We start from the raw sequence: 13,923 nt of genomic DNA, 5'->3' as shown, positions 1-13,923 counted from the left end.
GCAAACAACAGTCCAAAACTTAGAGATTGTTTTTAAATTTAAAATCGAACATGGATTAAAACAGCAAATCCTCACGTGAGAAAGTGGAATTCACTAAATAATTGGTGGTAAAAAAGTGGTTCAGATAAATTTTTCGTATGACCAAACTTTGGCCCGTTCAGCTCATTACCTCCTGGTGTTCATGGCATTTTTTATTTGTGTGTTCCTTCCTAACACATTTCAGTTCAGAAAAGACAACCTAAGCACAAAAGAACTTGCTCACGTCCAATGTGATTCAGAGCACCTGCCCTCCAGTCCAAGTGTCCAGGTCCACAGCCGTGTTTATTAGCTTAGTTTAATTGTGCATAGAATCTAAAGGTCATCGCCTGCTGTGCTACATCGCTGCCAAAATGGCTTCCAGGGGACAGTGTTTCAGATGAATAAACACAGAAAGCTGCACCATCTTCCTCCCCTCCGTCCTCATTCTGTACCTCCCAATGTGCAGCAGCGTCACATTATGCTTTTTCAGGCCCTGCACAAGTTCCTTTGACTGATGGCCATCCACTGGTGCACACCGCCTCACTGACTTCAATTTCAGCTGGCAAAAGGCGGCAGATTAATTTGCTCGTCAGTCCCCTCCACCTCCTTTTTTTTCCTTTTACAAAAAGTCTATGTTTATTCAGATAGCAGGAATGATGCGTTTGTCCCTTGGTGACTTAAAACAAGCTGTATATCTGTATAACTACATCCCTGTCCGTGATGAATGGTGTTTGACTTCTATAAGCAGTAAATTTCTTCCGTTTGGCTGATTTAATGAGAGACTGACTCGAAAAGATTAGCAGATATGGCAGCGGGGATTATTGCGAGGTGAGCTGAATGGGAGATGGACGATGTGCAGTTCATTATCAGTTATGTAATGCACTTTTTTATAAGTCCATACCTGTGGGGCCAGCAGGCACTGCATCCTGAGATATGTGTCACAATGTATATGCACTTTTGAGGAGGCTGGCACACTTGTGGTGCAGGTCATGTATCATAGAATTTACAAGATAAGAAAAAAACATTTGTTTGTGAGGATACAAAGGCTTTAGACTGTTTTGGGGCCACATTTGATTTATATTGTGTTTGCACCAAGTGGCCACTGGGACATCAGCCATTGGTTTGTGAACTGACTGTTTTGAAGGCTCGAGTTTAGTATTTTGGACTGTGACATTTCTTTTTTTTCCATAAGTAACCATATTTGCAGGAGCATGGGATGGGTCTGACTCAGAGCTCATCCACCGCACGACCATCAACACCCTGCAACCATACACCTACTGGACATTATTAGCTGTCAATCATGGTGTATCCACGCCTCAATGGATACTGTGGTCTGTAGACTAGTTAACTCTAAATGGGACCATAATTTACAATTTGCTGTATTGAAGACAACTCAAAACTAGCGATTTAGACCATAAACAGTGGAGACGTCCTCTGCTGGTCATTTCAGAGAATACAGTCACGTTCCGGACAGTGACCATGTCCATTTTTATACACGGCCTATGGTTTGCACAATAAATGTGGTCATATGTAATTTAAGAATGAAACTAATTAGTTGTTTTTTTACTGCTCAATAACAATGTTCATTATACTTTAATTGAAAATGACTCTTGATTCATTTCCTCAGGCTTTGTTGGGAGGAGGCCATCAGATGGATGTCACCAAGTTTCAACACACACTCTGGGACATCCTGACAAATGGAGACAGTGTCAAGGTGAGCTCCATTATTCTTCATTTCCACAACCCACTTCTCTCTCTGTTTCCCCCCCATTTTTCTTGCTAACTTTATTCTTCATGCACAGGCTTCATTCCTTTTTTCCTTTGATTATGCCCGAGTGACTCCAGAAACCGGCAAAGAAAAATGTATTGCGTCGGAGTGAAATGATTCACTTGTTGCTGGAATCTAGGCGTCACAGTGTCGTGACTGTCTGTGGAAATTGTGAATGTTGGAACATACTTCTACATGAATTTACAAGTCATTTGTCACATTTTTGCTAAATGTACTAATGCAAACAGTTTCTTAGCCATGCTATTAGGTAGGTTTGTTTATCGGTTTACCACTTAGTCTCAGTCTGAATTATCTCAACAACTTTTGGTTGCATTTCCATGATGTTTGGTTTCCATGGTCCCCCGATGATGGAAACTAATAAATCTGTAATCCCCTGACATTTCCTGTTTCACCAATGATGGTTATATGACGTTAATCTTTGAGTGAAATATCTCCTCATCAAGTGCTATCATACTTATATTTTGCTTTATGATCAAATATCGCAAGGCCAAAGATGTTTAGCGATATTTGTTAAATGTTAGCATGCTATTACATTGAAGTAAGCTCTGGGAACATAGAGCCATATGCCAATCAGTTAATACTTAGCTGTAGCTAATACAGCATTAGAGAGCCTTAGACACATTAGTTAGATTTTAGGGTGTGGCTTCTCCGCAAACCTCTTCCTCTAACCAACAGTTACCCATAATGCCCCGTGTCTGTATTGATCAGAAATAGGTGAGGCATGCACTGTTGCATAAGCATACTTCCACCTGTACATGGTTATTTCAATAGTGTCCTCTAGTGTTGACTAGAATTAGCTCGCCAAAGTGCAGCAAGTTGCAGCACTGTGCAAATCTACTTTGCCCATGTGAGTGAAACAAATTATTGTGTGGATTCTGTTTAATTATAGTCAAAGTAACTGAATACCTGACTACCACGCCCTTACATTTACTATTGAATCCATACCTAAAACCGCTGACTTTGCACAGGAAAACACAGCATTATTTTCAGGAAGAACGTAGAAAAGTAAGAAAAAAAACCCACATGGCAGGCACAAAATATGGAAGAACTGTATCCCTTTAACCGAATTGAGCAAAAGCAATTTACTCCGAAGTTGTAAATGTAGCTGCTGGTGATTTTATACTGTGATATTCCTCTCGTTACCAGAGTGTGATTAGATTTAGCTCATGTTTGTATCCTACCACGACAGCCAAAACACAAATTACAGCATAATACCTTTCTTGAGTCCATGTTAATATAGAGTCCCCAAACTGTCGCCGTATTTCATTCCGAGCACAGATTCGCAAACCACATGTTTTCATCCGAACAGCTAAGGCCAAGAAGAAAATGTCCGCGTCTCTCTCCAGTTCCTGAACCGAGGACGCAGAGAGTGCGAGATACCATCCTTTCATTTCCGCTCCTCCAGATAAAAAGATGAGAGAGGGAGAGGACGAAAGTGAGGCCTATCGCTGGGCAGCAGTGATTGAGTCCCTTCGCTAAGCCACAGCCAGGATCTGCTCAAATAACCCACTCTGCCGATAAGGAGCTAGCCATTTCCATAGACAAAAAAACATTGGGGTTCAGATTAGATTTCACCATTCGCCTGGCTTATCTTGGTGTTTCTCCATCATAGAATGTGAATTATAAGGCAAACTCGTGTCCCCCCGCCTTTCCATGAAAACACCATTGAAATACATATGGATTTGAAATGGAATGATTTTATTTGCACTATTATCGCTCGCAATGGCAGCAGCAGTGTGAATTGTGATGACCACAAGTATCACCCCCAACCACCTGCGTTATTGCAGTCGAAGAAAACCGAAGCTAAACAATACTGTGATTTATACCGAATCTTGGAACTATAAACACATTTCAACAATTTTTTTTCATCATCATACGTCATTGTCAAATAAAGTCATGTAAACAGAATACAGTCTAAAGTTTACATCAGGAAACCTGATTAACGAATGAGAAGACAATCCTAAGAATATTACCAGTTATTGAATGACTATTTCAGATATGTGATGTGTTTGACACATTTCTTATGATACTTTTGATTCAGGTTAGATTCCTTGTGATGCACTCTTCCTTCAGTTGTTCTACAGCCAGGACTTACCTGAGATTCTGACCAAACTGGAGTCCGTAGGGATCAGTTTGTTTATAGAAACATGATTGAACCTGTTCAAGACTGTTTGGACCCTTGTCATACGTCTGAAATCCTTGAAATGTTGACTTTGCTAAAGTAGGTTTTAGTATATGTGTATTTATTTATAATTTGGATCCCCATTAGTGTCTCCCTGGGGCCCACACAAAAACAATAAAATCAACAATTTTTCAAGCCACATAGATTTAATAACACAATAAAAAGCTAAACAAGCCAAACGTAAAGATCAGAAAGTAAGTGAAATAACTAGATGTGAAAGGTTTTCTTACCTCTCAAACACTGAATTCTCTTTTAAGTCTCCAAAATAACCCTTGAGAGTATACAGATGTTCATTGTCTGAGAACCTTCAAGGTCTTTTAAGATGACGAGCATTTGATGTCTCTGACTTAACACAAAGGCCTGGAAAGATCCAGCGTTTCTGACCTATACCAGTTATCCTTTAATTTTTGTATGGCCTTCGCTATGGAGAAAATAGTTCCTGGGCTGGTTGTTGTTGAGTGCGCTCAGATTTTCTTTCCCTGTTGATAATTTCCTGACTGTGAAAAGTCAAGTTTAACTGGATTTTAAGCTCCATGTTTTGGGAAGTGAGTTCATTTATTCATCATCATATGCAAAATAAGTAGAAACCAGCCTGTGAAAAGTGTAGATAACCAGTTTTGTCAAGCGATAAATGATGATAGATGAATTTTTGAGTTAAGCTTCAGTTACTGCAGCAAGCTGTGAGCTTCTGTATTGGCACTTGAACATCAGTATGACCCTTGGAGTCTCAAGGAGTCGTAAGCCACTCGTAAGCTTTGAGTTTCCACGCCTCTTGGGTTTCTGACTCTTCACCGCGTCATCAAGCATCTCTGTCACGTCCACTTACGCTTGAGCCAAATGTGCAATGCATGCACACGTAACGTAGTCCTTTCACGTTTTGCCGAAATCAAAGCTCCTGATCAGGAAAACAGTGTATTTTAGCATGTATCACATTAAGACACAGAGATGCAAAAAGGATTGGCTCTAATTTCGTTACGTTGGAGCTTTGCACGGTAGCTACAGCGGCTGAAGACTTTTGTATTCCACACGCCACACCATGCTTGCGTCCCTTACACCAACACACATTCTGGCAACGGAGGCCATAACAAATACAAGAATTTTTCCTAATGAATAGCCACATCTCTCATAAGCCTAACTAGGACCTAATTATTCAGTCCTTTCTCTTATTTAAAAATGATTTTAACCTGGCCTCCCTTGCATTGTCAGAGGGTTGCTAGATTATAGCTGGCCTCGGTTTGAGTGAAAAACATTTTGAAAGCTGGAGATTTTTTGTCGCCCATCCCAACTGCATACATCAAATTTCTTCGGCTTTCATTTTTACTTTCTTTTATTTTGTGGGTGTTGAATTGTAACAAAAAAATATTTGCAACCTTTTATTGATATTTCCACTTTCTTGTCAGCACAGAAGATAGTAGAGCGTCACACTTGGCCTCCGTGTTCAAAGTTGGTGCCGACATGCATGTAGTGTCATGTGGTTGAATTGGCAGTAAATATGCAGTAGTCCAGTTTCAAATGTCAAAGTGTGTTCTGGTTGAAATTAAATGAATTATGGGCCTATAATTTATGACGGTACGCTTCTGTCACACCGAGTGTCAACAATGAAAATTGAAAAATTTTCAAAAATGTATTGGAAATGCATGAACAACAAGACAGTCCTCAGAGCGCTGACCTCCGCCACGGCTGAATAATACAAAAAAATATTATCGGATCTAAATCCCTCCCAAAATGTAATCACCTGTTACAATGCCCGACACCTATCTCTGATAAAAGATACTCCTTGGCGGAGGTAAGATGCTCAACAATAGAAAAAGCATGCTTTGTGTATGTAGAGAGTACAGCAGAGAGTATTTCAGGGGATCTGGGCTTTTGCTGTGGAGACTGACTGGCTGATGGGGGAACATTTGTGTGAACATCTAATGGACCCCCTGCTGGTCTCCCTGCCACGTTCAGACGTGTAAGCAAACCTGACATCAAGAGCATTTGGGGGACTGCCTCTCTCTCGATCCCTCTATCGCAGCTTTTCTGGTCTCCCACCTCTGTCCAATCCTTTTCAAGCAAAGACACCTTCGGTGAATATTTCATTGAGGTACATTGCCTCTGTTTCTCTGTGCCCTCCGGTCCCCCTACTCCTTGTACCCCCCCCCCCCCCCCCCCCCAAAAAAAAAAAAGAAATTGCAGGAGCCTAAGCAAACCAGACATCAGGAGCGTTTTGGGGGGACTCTCCGTCTGTCTATCGCAGCACTTTTTTCCCCTTCCACCTCTCCATCCCTCTAAAGCAAAGGCAACTTTGGTGAATATTTCATGCGCTGTATTGCCTCGGTTTCACATTGTCGAGTTGGGGAGTGGCACGTGATCATGACTGACAGGACCATACGCTGGCGTCCACAAGGAGACAGCCTATTTATTTTTGCTCTGTTGTCCCGACACTCCAACTCCTTTCTTCCCTCCTGTTTTCCTTCTGCCACAGACAACAGTCCTCTCAGCCGAGAGTCTGGCCGCCGATGATTTAGCTGCTTCTTTAAATTTTTGTATGACTACAGAACTTCTGCCGATCCATCTGATCCTCTTAGTTAAAATGCCAACATATGGATACAAATCGGTTTTAGCACAGACGGCAACGTTTATAGCACTAAGCGATACGATTAAACGCTTTTAAGATCATACAGAAACTTTAACTTCTTTTGCCAAGTTTGATATTTACATTGAGTGAATGAATTCATTCACAAGAGGGAAGTGTTCTCTTTGTAAAATTTCACTAGAGTGATTCCATCTGCCTTCACCTTTCTAAGCTTACCTCAGCCTTCCCTTTAATTCGGCTGAACATTACAGAAAAGGTCTTGTATTGACCGTAAAAAAGTGCCGCTAAACAATCACTGCTGTTGTTTCTTTGAGCCGTACTCAAACGCCAGCGCCAACCGCTCAGTATCATACTATTCAAGTTCAAGCCTCAATGATTGACATTACTTACACTTCACCCCCCCCCCCCAACTTTCAATTTCATGGAGGGATGAGAAAATACTGCCTTTCCATGCTACTTACGAATATTTGACACCACTACCGTGCGCTCGCTTTGCTACCGCCGCCACCGCTGCATCGCCGCTCTCTGCCTTCTCTTCGGCTCTCTTATTCAATAAACGGCGCGCTCGCTTGACTTACAGTAGGTTTCCGCCTCGCCTTGCTCTGTGTGACGAGCAGCTGTATGGTGTCACAGTTAACAGGGGCAGCTCTGTTGCTCTGTTGTGACAACATTCGTTTGATGTAGAAGTGGTAGTCCTCGGCTGCCATGTTCTCCCCTTCTGCTCTTTTACTTTCTTGTTCCTGCTCTGTCTGGATCGCTCCGCTGTCACACGTCGGGGGAAGCCAACTGGCACGACCTGAAAGTGCGACGGCAACACGCAAGCTGCCATTTTTCTCCCCATCCAATACGGAGAATTGCAAGATTAAACATCTTTAATTGGCTCTCGCTCGTGTCTGAACCGGTGTCCCATGATGCAGTAGAGGGTGCCAGTGATGTACGAGGGACGCTTTGTGTTTCTCCACGTGTCCTTCATTTCCATTTGATTTTCTGTTTTCATCAAGCTTAAGTCACATATTAATGTGCCACATGTTCATTAATTTACTGCTGACTGTGGGCTTCAGCCAAGTGTGATGCTTAAAGAAAAGAAAACCGCACACATTAGCACAAGTAACAACATACGTCTGTGTGTATGTAGTCTTAACATGGTGGCTCATACAGTAAAAGTTGCCACAGTCCACCCTTGCAATCTTTTACGCCATCAAACTCAGTATCAACTCATGTATAAAAGTTAAACATGACAACATGTAATGAATGACAGGAACATCTTCTCCGAGTGGAAGAAGATTTTGGCAGGAAGTGCCATTAGAATTTTAAAAAAATCAAAAGATGAACTCGTCTAAACCGCTATGACTCACTCCGTCACTCCTCTCGCTGCGAGCTGGAGATACAGAAGAGGAAAGCGCCAGCAGCCATGTATGGGATCGGAAAAGGAACATCACTCAGGGCGTTTTTGTCCTCTGTTTGAACAGTGCCGCAGAGCGGGGGGAGCAGGGGAGGGCGGGGGATAAGAGAGAAGAAGTTTCTCACAGCTGCCCAGCCTCAGGCCCAAAATATGTGGCGCTTTGCTCGTCACGGCGTCACCAGCCATCCGTTCCCGTCTGTCATTATTTTACCTCTCGCAGAGCACACACACACACACACACACACACACACACACACGGCGTCTCTCACATGCACACCTACACCCCCACACGCCGTCCTTGAGCTGCCTTGATCTACTCTCAAATGCTTCCAACATCGCATCCTCAAATAATGGCCATGCTTAAACAGAATGGAAAAGCACGGGCTACTATATTTTGTTGTGTGTAAAGGAATTTACTTTGATATACAGCATGATTAGTGAGTAGAGGATGGTGCTCTAGTGGAACCATTAAGAAATCAGTTGTACCCAGTTGTTAGCATATAGGTATATTGAAACCCATGAGTGTGACATTAACTGGTCTTAAGTGTGATGTAACGTTATTGATGACACACCAACCCCTTTTCAGCGTTTATGTGTGGTTCTATGGTGTTTTCCAAGTGTCTAGGGTATTTATAGCGAGACTGTATTCACCAGAATATCAATAGCACTGTCGTTTGGTTGCTTGAAGTGTTGACCTTGAAGCGACCTCTGTCAGCCGCAAGTAAATGTTAGATAACTAACCTGATCAGTAACCAATAATGTTGGTTTTACTGGAGTGACACAGCACGAGATCCCTTTTTTTTTATACTTCCAGTAGAAATTAATCATTAGACATTTATAACGGTGCCCTGGACTGTAATCAGTTCATTTTGATGGAGTGTGCAAGCCACCAGGTTGTCTTAAATTAACCCTAACTAAATAACTTTAGTTGCCCCGTTCAGTTGTTAAATCAAAAAAATACTCGAGTCATTCTCGGAATAATCACAAGGTGTTGCTGCAGAAGTCGCCACAGAACAGCTTATTTTACCATTCGGCTATGAGGACTTCATGTGCTGAATGTCGAGCTCCGTTGTGAAAGTCTACTCGGGGACTGCATCGACCCTCCACTCCTGTGCAAGAGTTAAACTCCGCAAAGGTTTCCACAAATGTCACAGTCGAGTTCAGTTTGCATTAGCAACAGTGTCACGAGGCAGCCGAGTTCCTGGAGGCTTTTGCCACCTCTACCAACTAAACTCTGTGCCTCTGCAGAGGCGCCGGTCGTGCCGTGAACACTGAAGTCTCCACATAAACCCTGAATGTGACTTCAGACGCAAGCTGAAGCCCGTGTGTTAAACTGCTGCACAAGCCTCTCTCTGAAGTAACAGAGAGCTTGTGGCTTCACCGTCTCTGCCATCTGTTGTACTGTGTGGCAGTCTTCAGAACTTGGATTTGAGTGAAACGTTGACAATCTATCCATCACCATGCTTCCCCTTAGACGGATAAACTCTCACTAAAACACCACCTTGTGAGGCACTGGCTGTGAAAAAAAAAAAACTGCAGGAAGAATATAAAGCGGTAAACATATGTGGAAAGATGTATAGCACACAGATGGACACGGATGCAGTGAACACACATGTTGAGTGCATTCAAACAGACAATGAGCATGTGACACATTAAATATTAAAAAAAAAATTCTGTTAAATGTGACACACCCACCAACTGAGCAGGCTGCTGAGGGAATTCAACATAACACACATAGAAGGAGGTCTCTTCGACTTGGCTGTCAGGAATATAGGTCTGCCAAACTGAGCAGCAAAATAAAAAAAATATTACATAAGTTAGGATTCTCTGCAATTTGAACCTTAAGTCGGTGCACAGGCGGCTATTTAAATTGCATCAGTTCCTCTGATGTAAATGTGTATAGCCTTCAACTCCCTTGGAGCTCTTAGTCATTTATTTTGATTAGGGCTGTATTTATAAGATAAGTCTCTTAAGTAAGTCGCCTGGGAAGATGGGCTGGCGCGAATAGTGGTGGAGGAACAACATGAAGTCTGTTTGATGATTATAAATTCAGAAATATCTGCTTGTCAATTAATTAGGCGCTTCCTGGGCTCGTGTGCCCCTCTTTTCATTTACTAGGCCCGGCTCTCGGTGGACAAATACCTGCGGTGCACCCCATTGTATGCCTAGGCAGCTACACACATCCCCGGCAACTGGGGGACGGAGAATAAAGATCCTTCAAAGGAAGACAGTTTTCAAGAGCGAGTCCGTGTTTTTTTGTGTGCCGGCTGATTCCTGGGAGCTGCTTGAAGGCTTTACTCTGCCGGTGTCTCGCTCTCCGACACAAACAAGAACTGGAGAATGACGGGGATAGGCAGACTGCGAGGACTGAGCTTGAAGTGATGCCTCCATTATTTCTGCCTCTCACGGTGCATCAATACGTGCAGGAGACTTATCTTGTTGAGGCTACTGTGGCTAGTTGAGCATCGACTATTGTCATGAGGATACTGCAGATATTCGTGCCAACACTGTTAAATGTACCTTTTTGTCCACCATGGAAAATTTATATTTTTGATATTCTGTAAGACTAGGCACAATGGGATTGAAAAGTGACTTTTTTTGTGTGAAAGCAAGAGCCAAAATTAATCTGCATGAGCATTTGTTTGCCAAAGCATTCACTGCTCCCAAAGGAGAAATGTTTCGCAGATTGTTATGTGACAGGAGTCAATGGCACAAATATGCCCACTGAATAAACTGTGTCGCATTAGCATCTGAGCTAAGCTAACAAGTTTGCTTACTGACATTTACAAGGTGGGGAGCTGTGTGAGCTTCATTTCCCCCCTTTATCTGATCAGTCATTGGATTGTACAATTGGGTACAATGCTGAACAAAACGGCAGGGGGAAAGTAAACAGAACAGTAGAAAGAAGACGGATGGAATCTCAAGGACGTATATTGTGATTGGCTGGAGTTAACGATTAGCTCACCGGTCACTTTTCTGTATTTGAAATATTTATTATTAATAGTGCACAATAATTTTCACTTTGGCAGAAAAGACTAACTGAAGCTAAAGTAGTTTCACCTAATTTGTTTTTGACCATTTGTAACACAAAAACTGGCAAGGAAATATCGCAATGTGTCACGTTTAAACTTTGCCTTATGTACGGATAAAACAATTAAGCTATGACATGCTAATTAATGAACTCGCACAAAGCCAGAATAGCTGGCTCCACCCCGTTATAAACTATCATACAGTCCCCTCCGGATGTCTAACCTGATTATGCAAACTATTTTTAGAAGTCTAGCAGAGCAACTTAGTTACTTGTTTCCTTAAATCCTTAATTCCTTACATCCTCTTTTGTGTCAGCCGATGCAAGAGTCGGCAGCAAGCAAACCTGTGAGTTAGCCATAGTGACATGCTGCAGCTCTGAGCTCCGTGTGAGAGTAGTAATAGACCAGAAGGATGCTCATGTATTGATTGACAGCTGCAAGATCTCACCCCAGACTTTGGCCTTCTCTGATTGGATTTGAAGACATCTTCACATCAAGACATGTTTTGGAACAAATTTTAACTTGAGAAAATCAGAAGGTGAAAAGCTGTAGCTTAAAGTGTTTTTTCTTTTTTCACGTGACAATCCTCACATCTGTTTTCCGTCCAGTCTTTCCAAACATTCTGAGTTGCAAATACCACATGTGATGTCTCAGTGATCTTGAGCAGGTTTTTGTTCTCCTCGGAGATGGTGAGCGACAATCCATTTGGCAACACCTCTCACTTTCGCACAGTCGAATTTACAGTCTGGTTTCCATTGTAGGGAAAAGTGACAGCATGCGACAAGTCATCGCACCAGACCCATATTTCCTCTGCCCCATGTGTGGCAATCTTGTCATATTTAGTCCTCCTCAGCATCGTGAGTGCGACAGAAAGAATGGATGTGTTCCCTATAAAAAAAAGAGAATGCCTCTGAGCATCAACAACAGAATATAGCAAAACTGTAATAACACATTTTTCTAACCTCAGGTAGATTCCCAGCTACAGATAAATGTCAATATTTAGATATTTCGTATATCAATATTTTATCACTGCAGCATGGCAATCAGCAATATTTACTCTTGGAGTGATTTAGTGATTTAGTGAAAACCTTCCACAAGGTGCGGATCCACAGCGTGATTTGGATCTTTTCTAAATGAACGTGGCGCCTAAAAAAAGACAAATTAAAGACCTAAAATTGTTTTGGCTCTGCCGGTTTTTCCCTTGTGACCTAAAACAGAGCACTAGCATCCAGGCATGTTGTCTTTCATCATTAAACTGTCTTTCAAAGGCTCCTGGGAGCCTCCTCGAGCACAGAGAGGAGCCTTGTATTTTGCAACATCAAGCGAACAGTGTCTGCTAGGAGGTGCATATTAGAGTCTTGGATTGAGCTGAAATGATCTTTTAAAATCACTTTCTCTGTGTCACACGTGCGCGCACACACACACACTCTTCTGCTGTCGCCGTATACATTAATGCAGGCAATACCCAAGGTCTTATACGTGTATAGATCTTTGACCTTGTTTTCTCTCCCTCTCTATTTTCACTATGTGCTTGTAGATCAAAGACACACATGGTGCACTTGACAGCGTTGTGGATGAGGATCCTCACTTAAAGGCCGCTGACAGAGGTAAGTTATCAAACCCCACCGCCATCATCTCCACCAACACTGATCTTGTGAACCTTCCTAAAACGCCTCTATTCCGCTTGTCATCCTATGAGCATGAGATCAAGTTGTTGGTTATTATAGGTGTGAATGTGTGTGACACTGTTCATTTCTGGAATTGTACCAAACACTTTGATTGGGCTCAAAGGATGTTTACACTCGTATACACAGGAGCTTAGATGTTCAATTTCATCCAAGTTCCTTCAATGGATCAACTGGAACGTGTGTGTAATTGCTTCGGTGTTTAGATAATTTGCACTGCTTCCTTTTAAATTTATAACACATTCTTGTTCATGGCATAAAATGTCTCACTTAGGGGAGAGGAACATGCAAATCTTCTTACTTTGTAGGATTATATCTAACTAAATCCCAAAAAACAACGGTTAATCAACAGCTAATAAAATTAAAAGATAAATTAATTCACAATGACCCAAAAATGGGCTTTGAAAAAAATTTTTAATGAAAGAAGTGCCATCAGCACAATTATTAGACCTCAAGGTTACACACACATTGTGTTTTGCGGAGAAAGCAAGAATCTAAATATTTACAAGGAAAACAAAGAGAAGTGGACCTCGCAGGGATATTTGATATACCCAGGATTGTTTTCTAAAACATAATTTGTACCTTCGCAATGTTCAGCCACAGGAGTTGAAAGAGAATTCTGCTGCAAATTTGGCAATCCAAAATATCCTATTGAACAGAGGTATTCTGGCAAACTTACCTCGAAGCTCGGCTATTGTGAGAAACAAACATAACAGATTATCCATGCATAAGAGAGCTTTGTTTACCGTACTTCCTGCACCGATTCCTTTGTTCGTGGTCGCAAACAATTCTTGGTGAGAATGCACTTTGTGTCGACGTGCAGCTGATGCAGACGGCTGTTTGTTTGTCTCATGTTTTGTTTTCAAGGTGATGCAGCTAGTTTTATCCCCCTTTTCACACCACCAGCATATTATTGCGCTCCAGCTGCTGCAGAGAGACAGGCCCAGGTATTTATGGCTAGCATAAAAAAAAGTGTGTGCATTCCCCGCCACCCTACAGCTTGAGATTTACAGCACATTTGACAAACACACTAAATTATGAAAAAAAAGGGGAGTGTTCAATTTGTATAGGAGTTTAGAGCCTGTCTGTTGTGCATGCTCCCAGTGGATTCTGCTGCACATCCGTGCGTGCATGTGTGTCGCTGTCTAGGTTCGCCTCCCGCTGTGCGAGAATGCGCGGACCTGTCTGCCCGCTTGCGCATGCGTGCGCCTGTATGCCTGTGAATTTTTAATTTTTTTGC

The 13,923-nt window shown here is 42.2% G+C and overlaps 1 protein-coding gene across 2 annotated transcripts in view; it reads left to right on the top strand.

Annotated features, from left to right (window-relative positions):
* LOC118317235 (glucosidase 2 subunit beta) overlaps nucleotides 1-13,923 on the top strand; it is a 108,668-nt gene that overhangs the window by 34,804 nt on the left and 59,941 nt on the right. For both annotated transcript variants that reach the window (XM_035645775.2, XM_035645770.2), the window contains 2 exons: nucleotides 1,646-1,732; nucleotides 12,536-12,605. In XM_035645775.2, the coding sequence (XP_035501668.1) occupies nucleotides 1,646-1,732; nucleotides 12,536-12,605 (157 nt within the window). The remainder of the gene's footprint in view (nucleotides 1-1,645; nucleotides 1,733-12,535; nucleotides 12,606-13,923) is intronic.

The sequence above is a fragment of the Scophthalmus maximus genome, chromosome 12, assembly GCF_022379125.1.
Source record: "Scophthalmus maximus strain ysfricsl-2021 chromosome 12, ASM2237912v1, whole genome shotgun sequence".
Lineage (NCBI taxonomy): Eukaryota > Metazoa > Chordata > Actinopteri > Pleuronectiformes > Scophthalmidae > Scophthalmus > Scophthalmus maximus.
The sequence above is the reverse complement of the archived record's forward strand: the minus strand, read 5'-3'. Positions and strand labels throughout refer to the sequence as shown.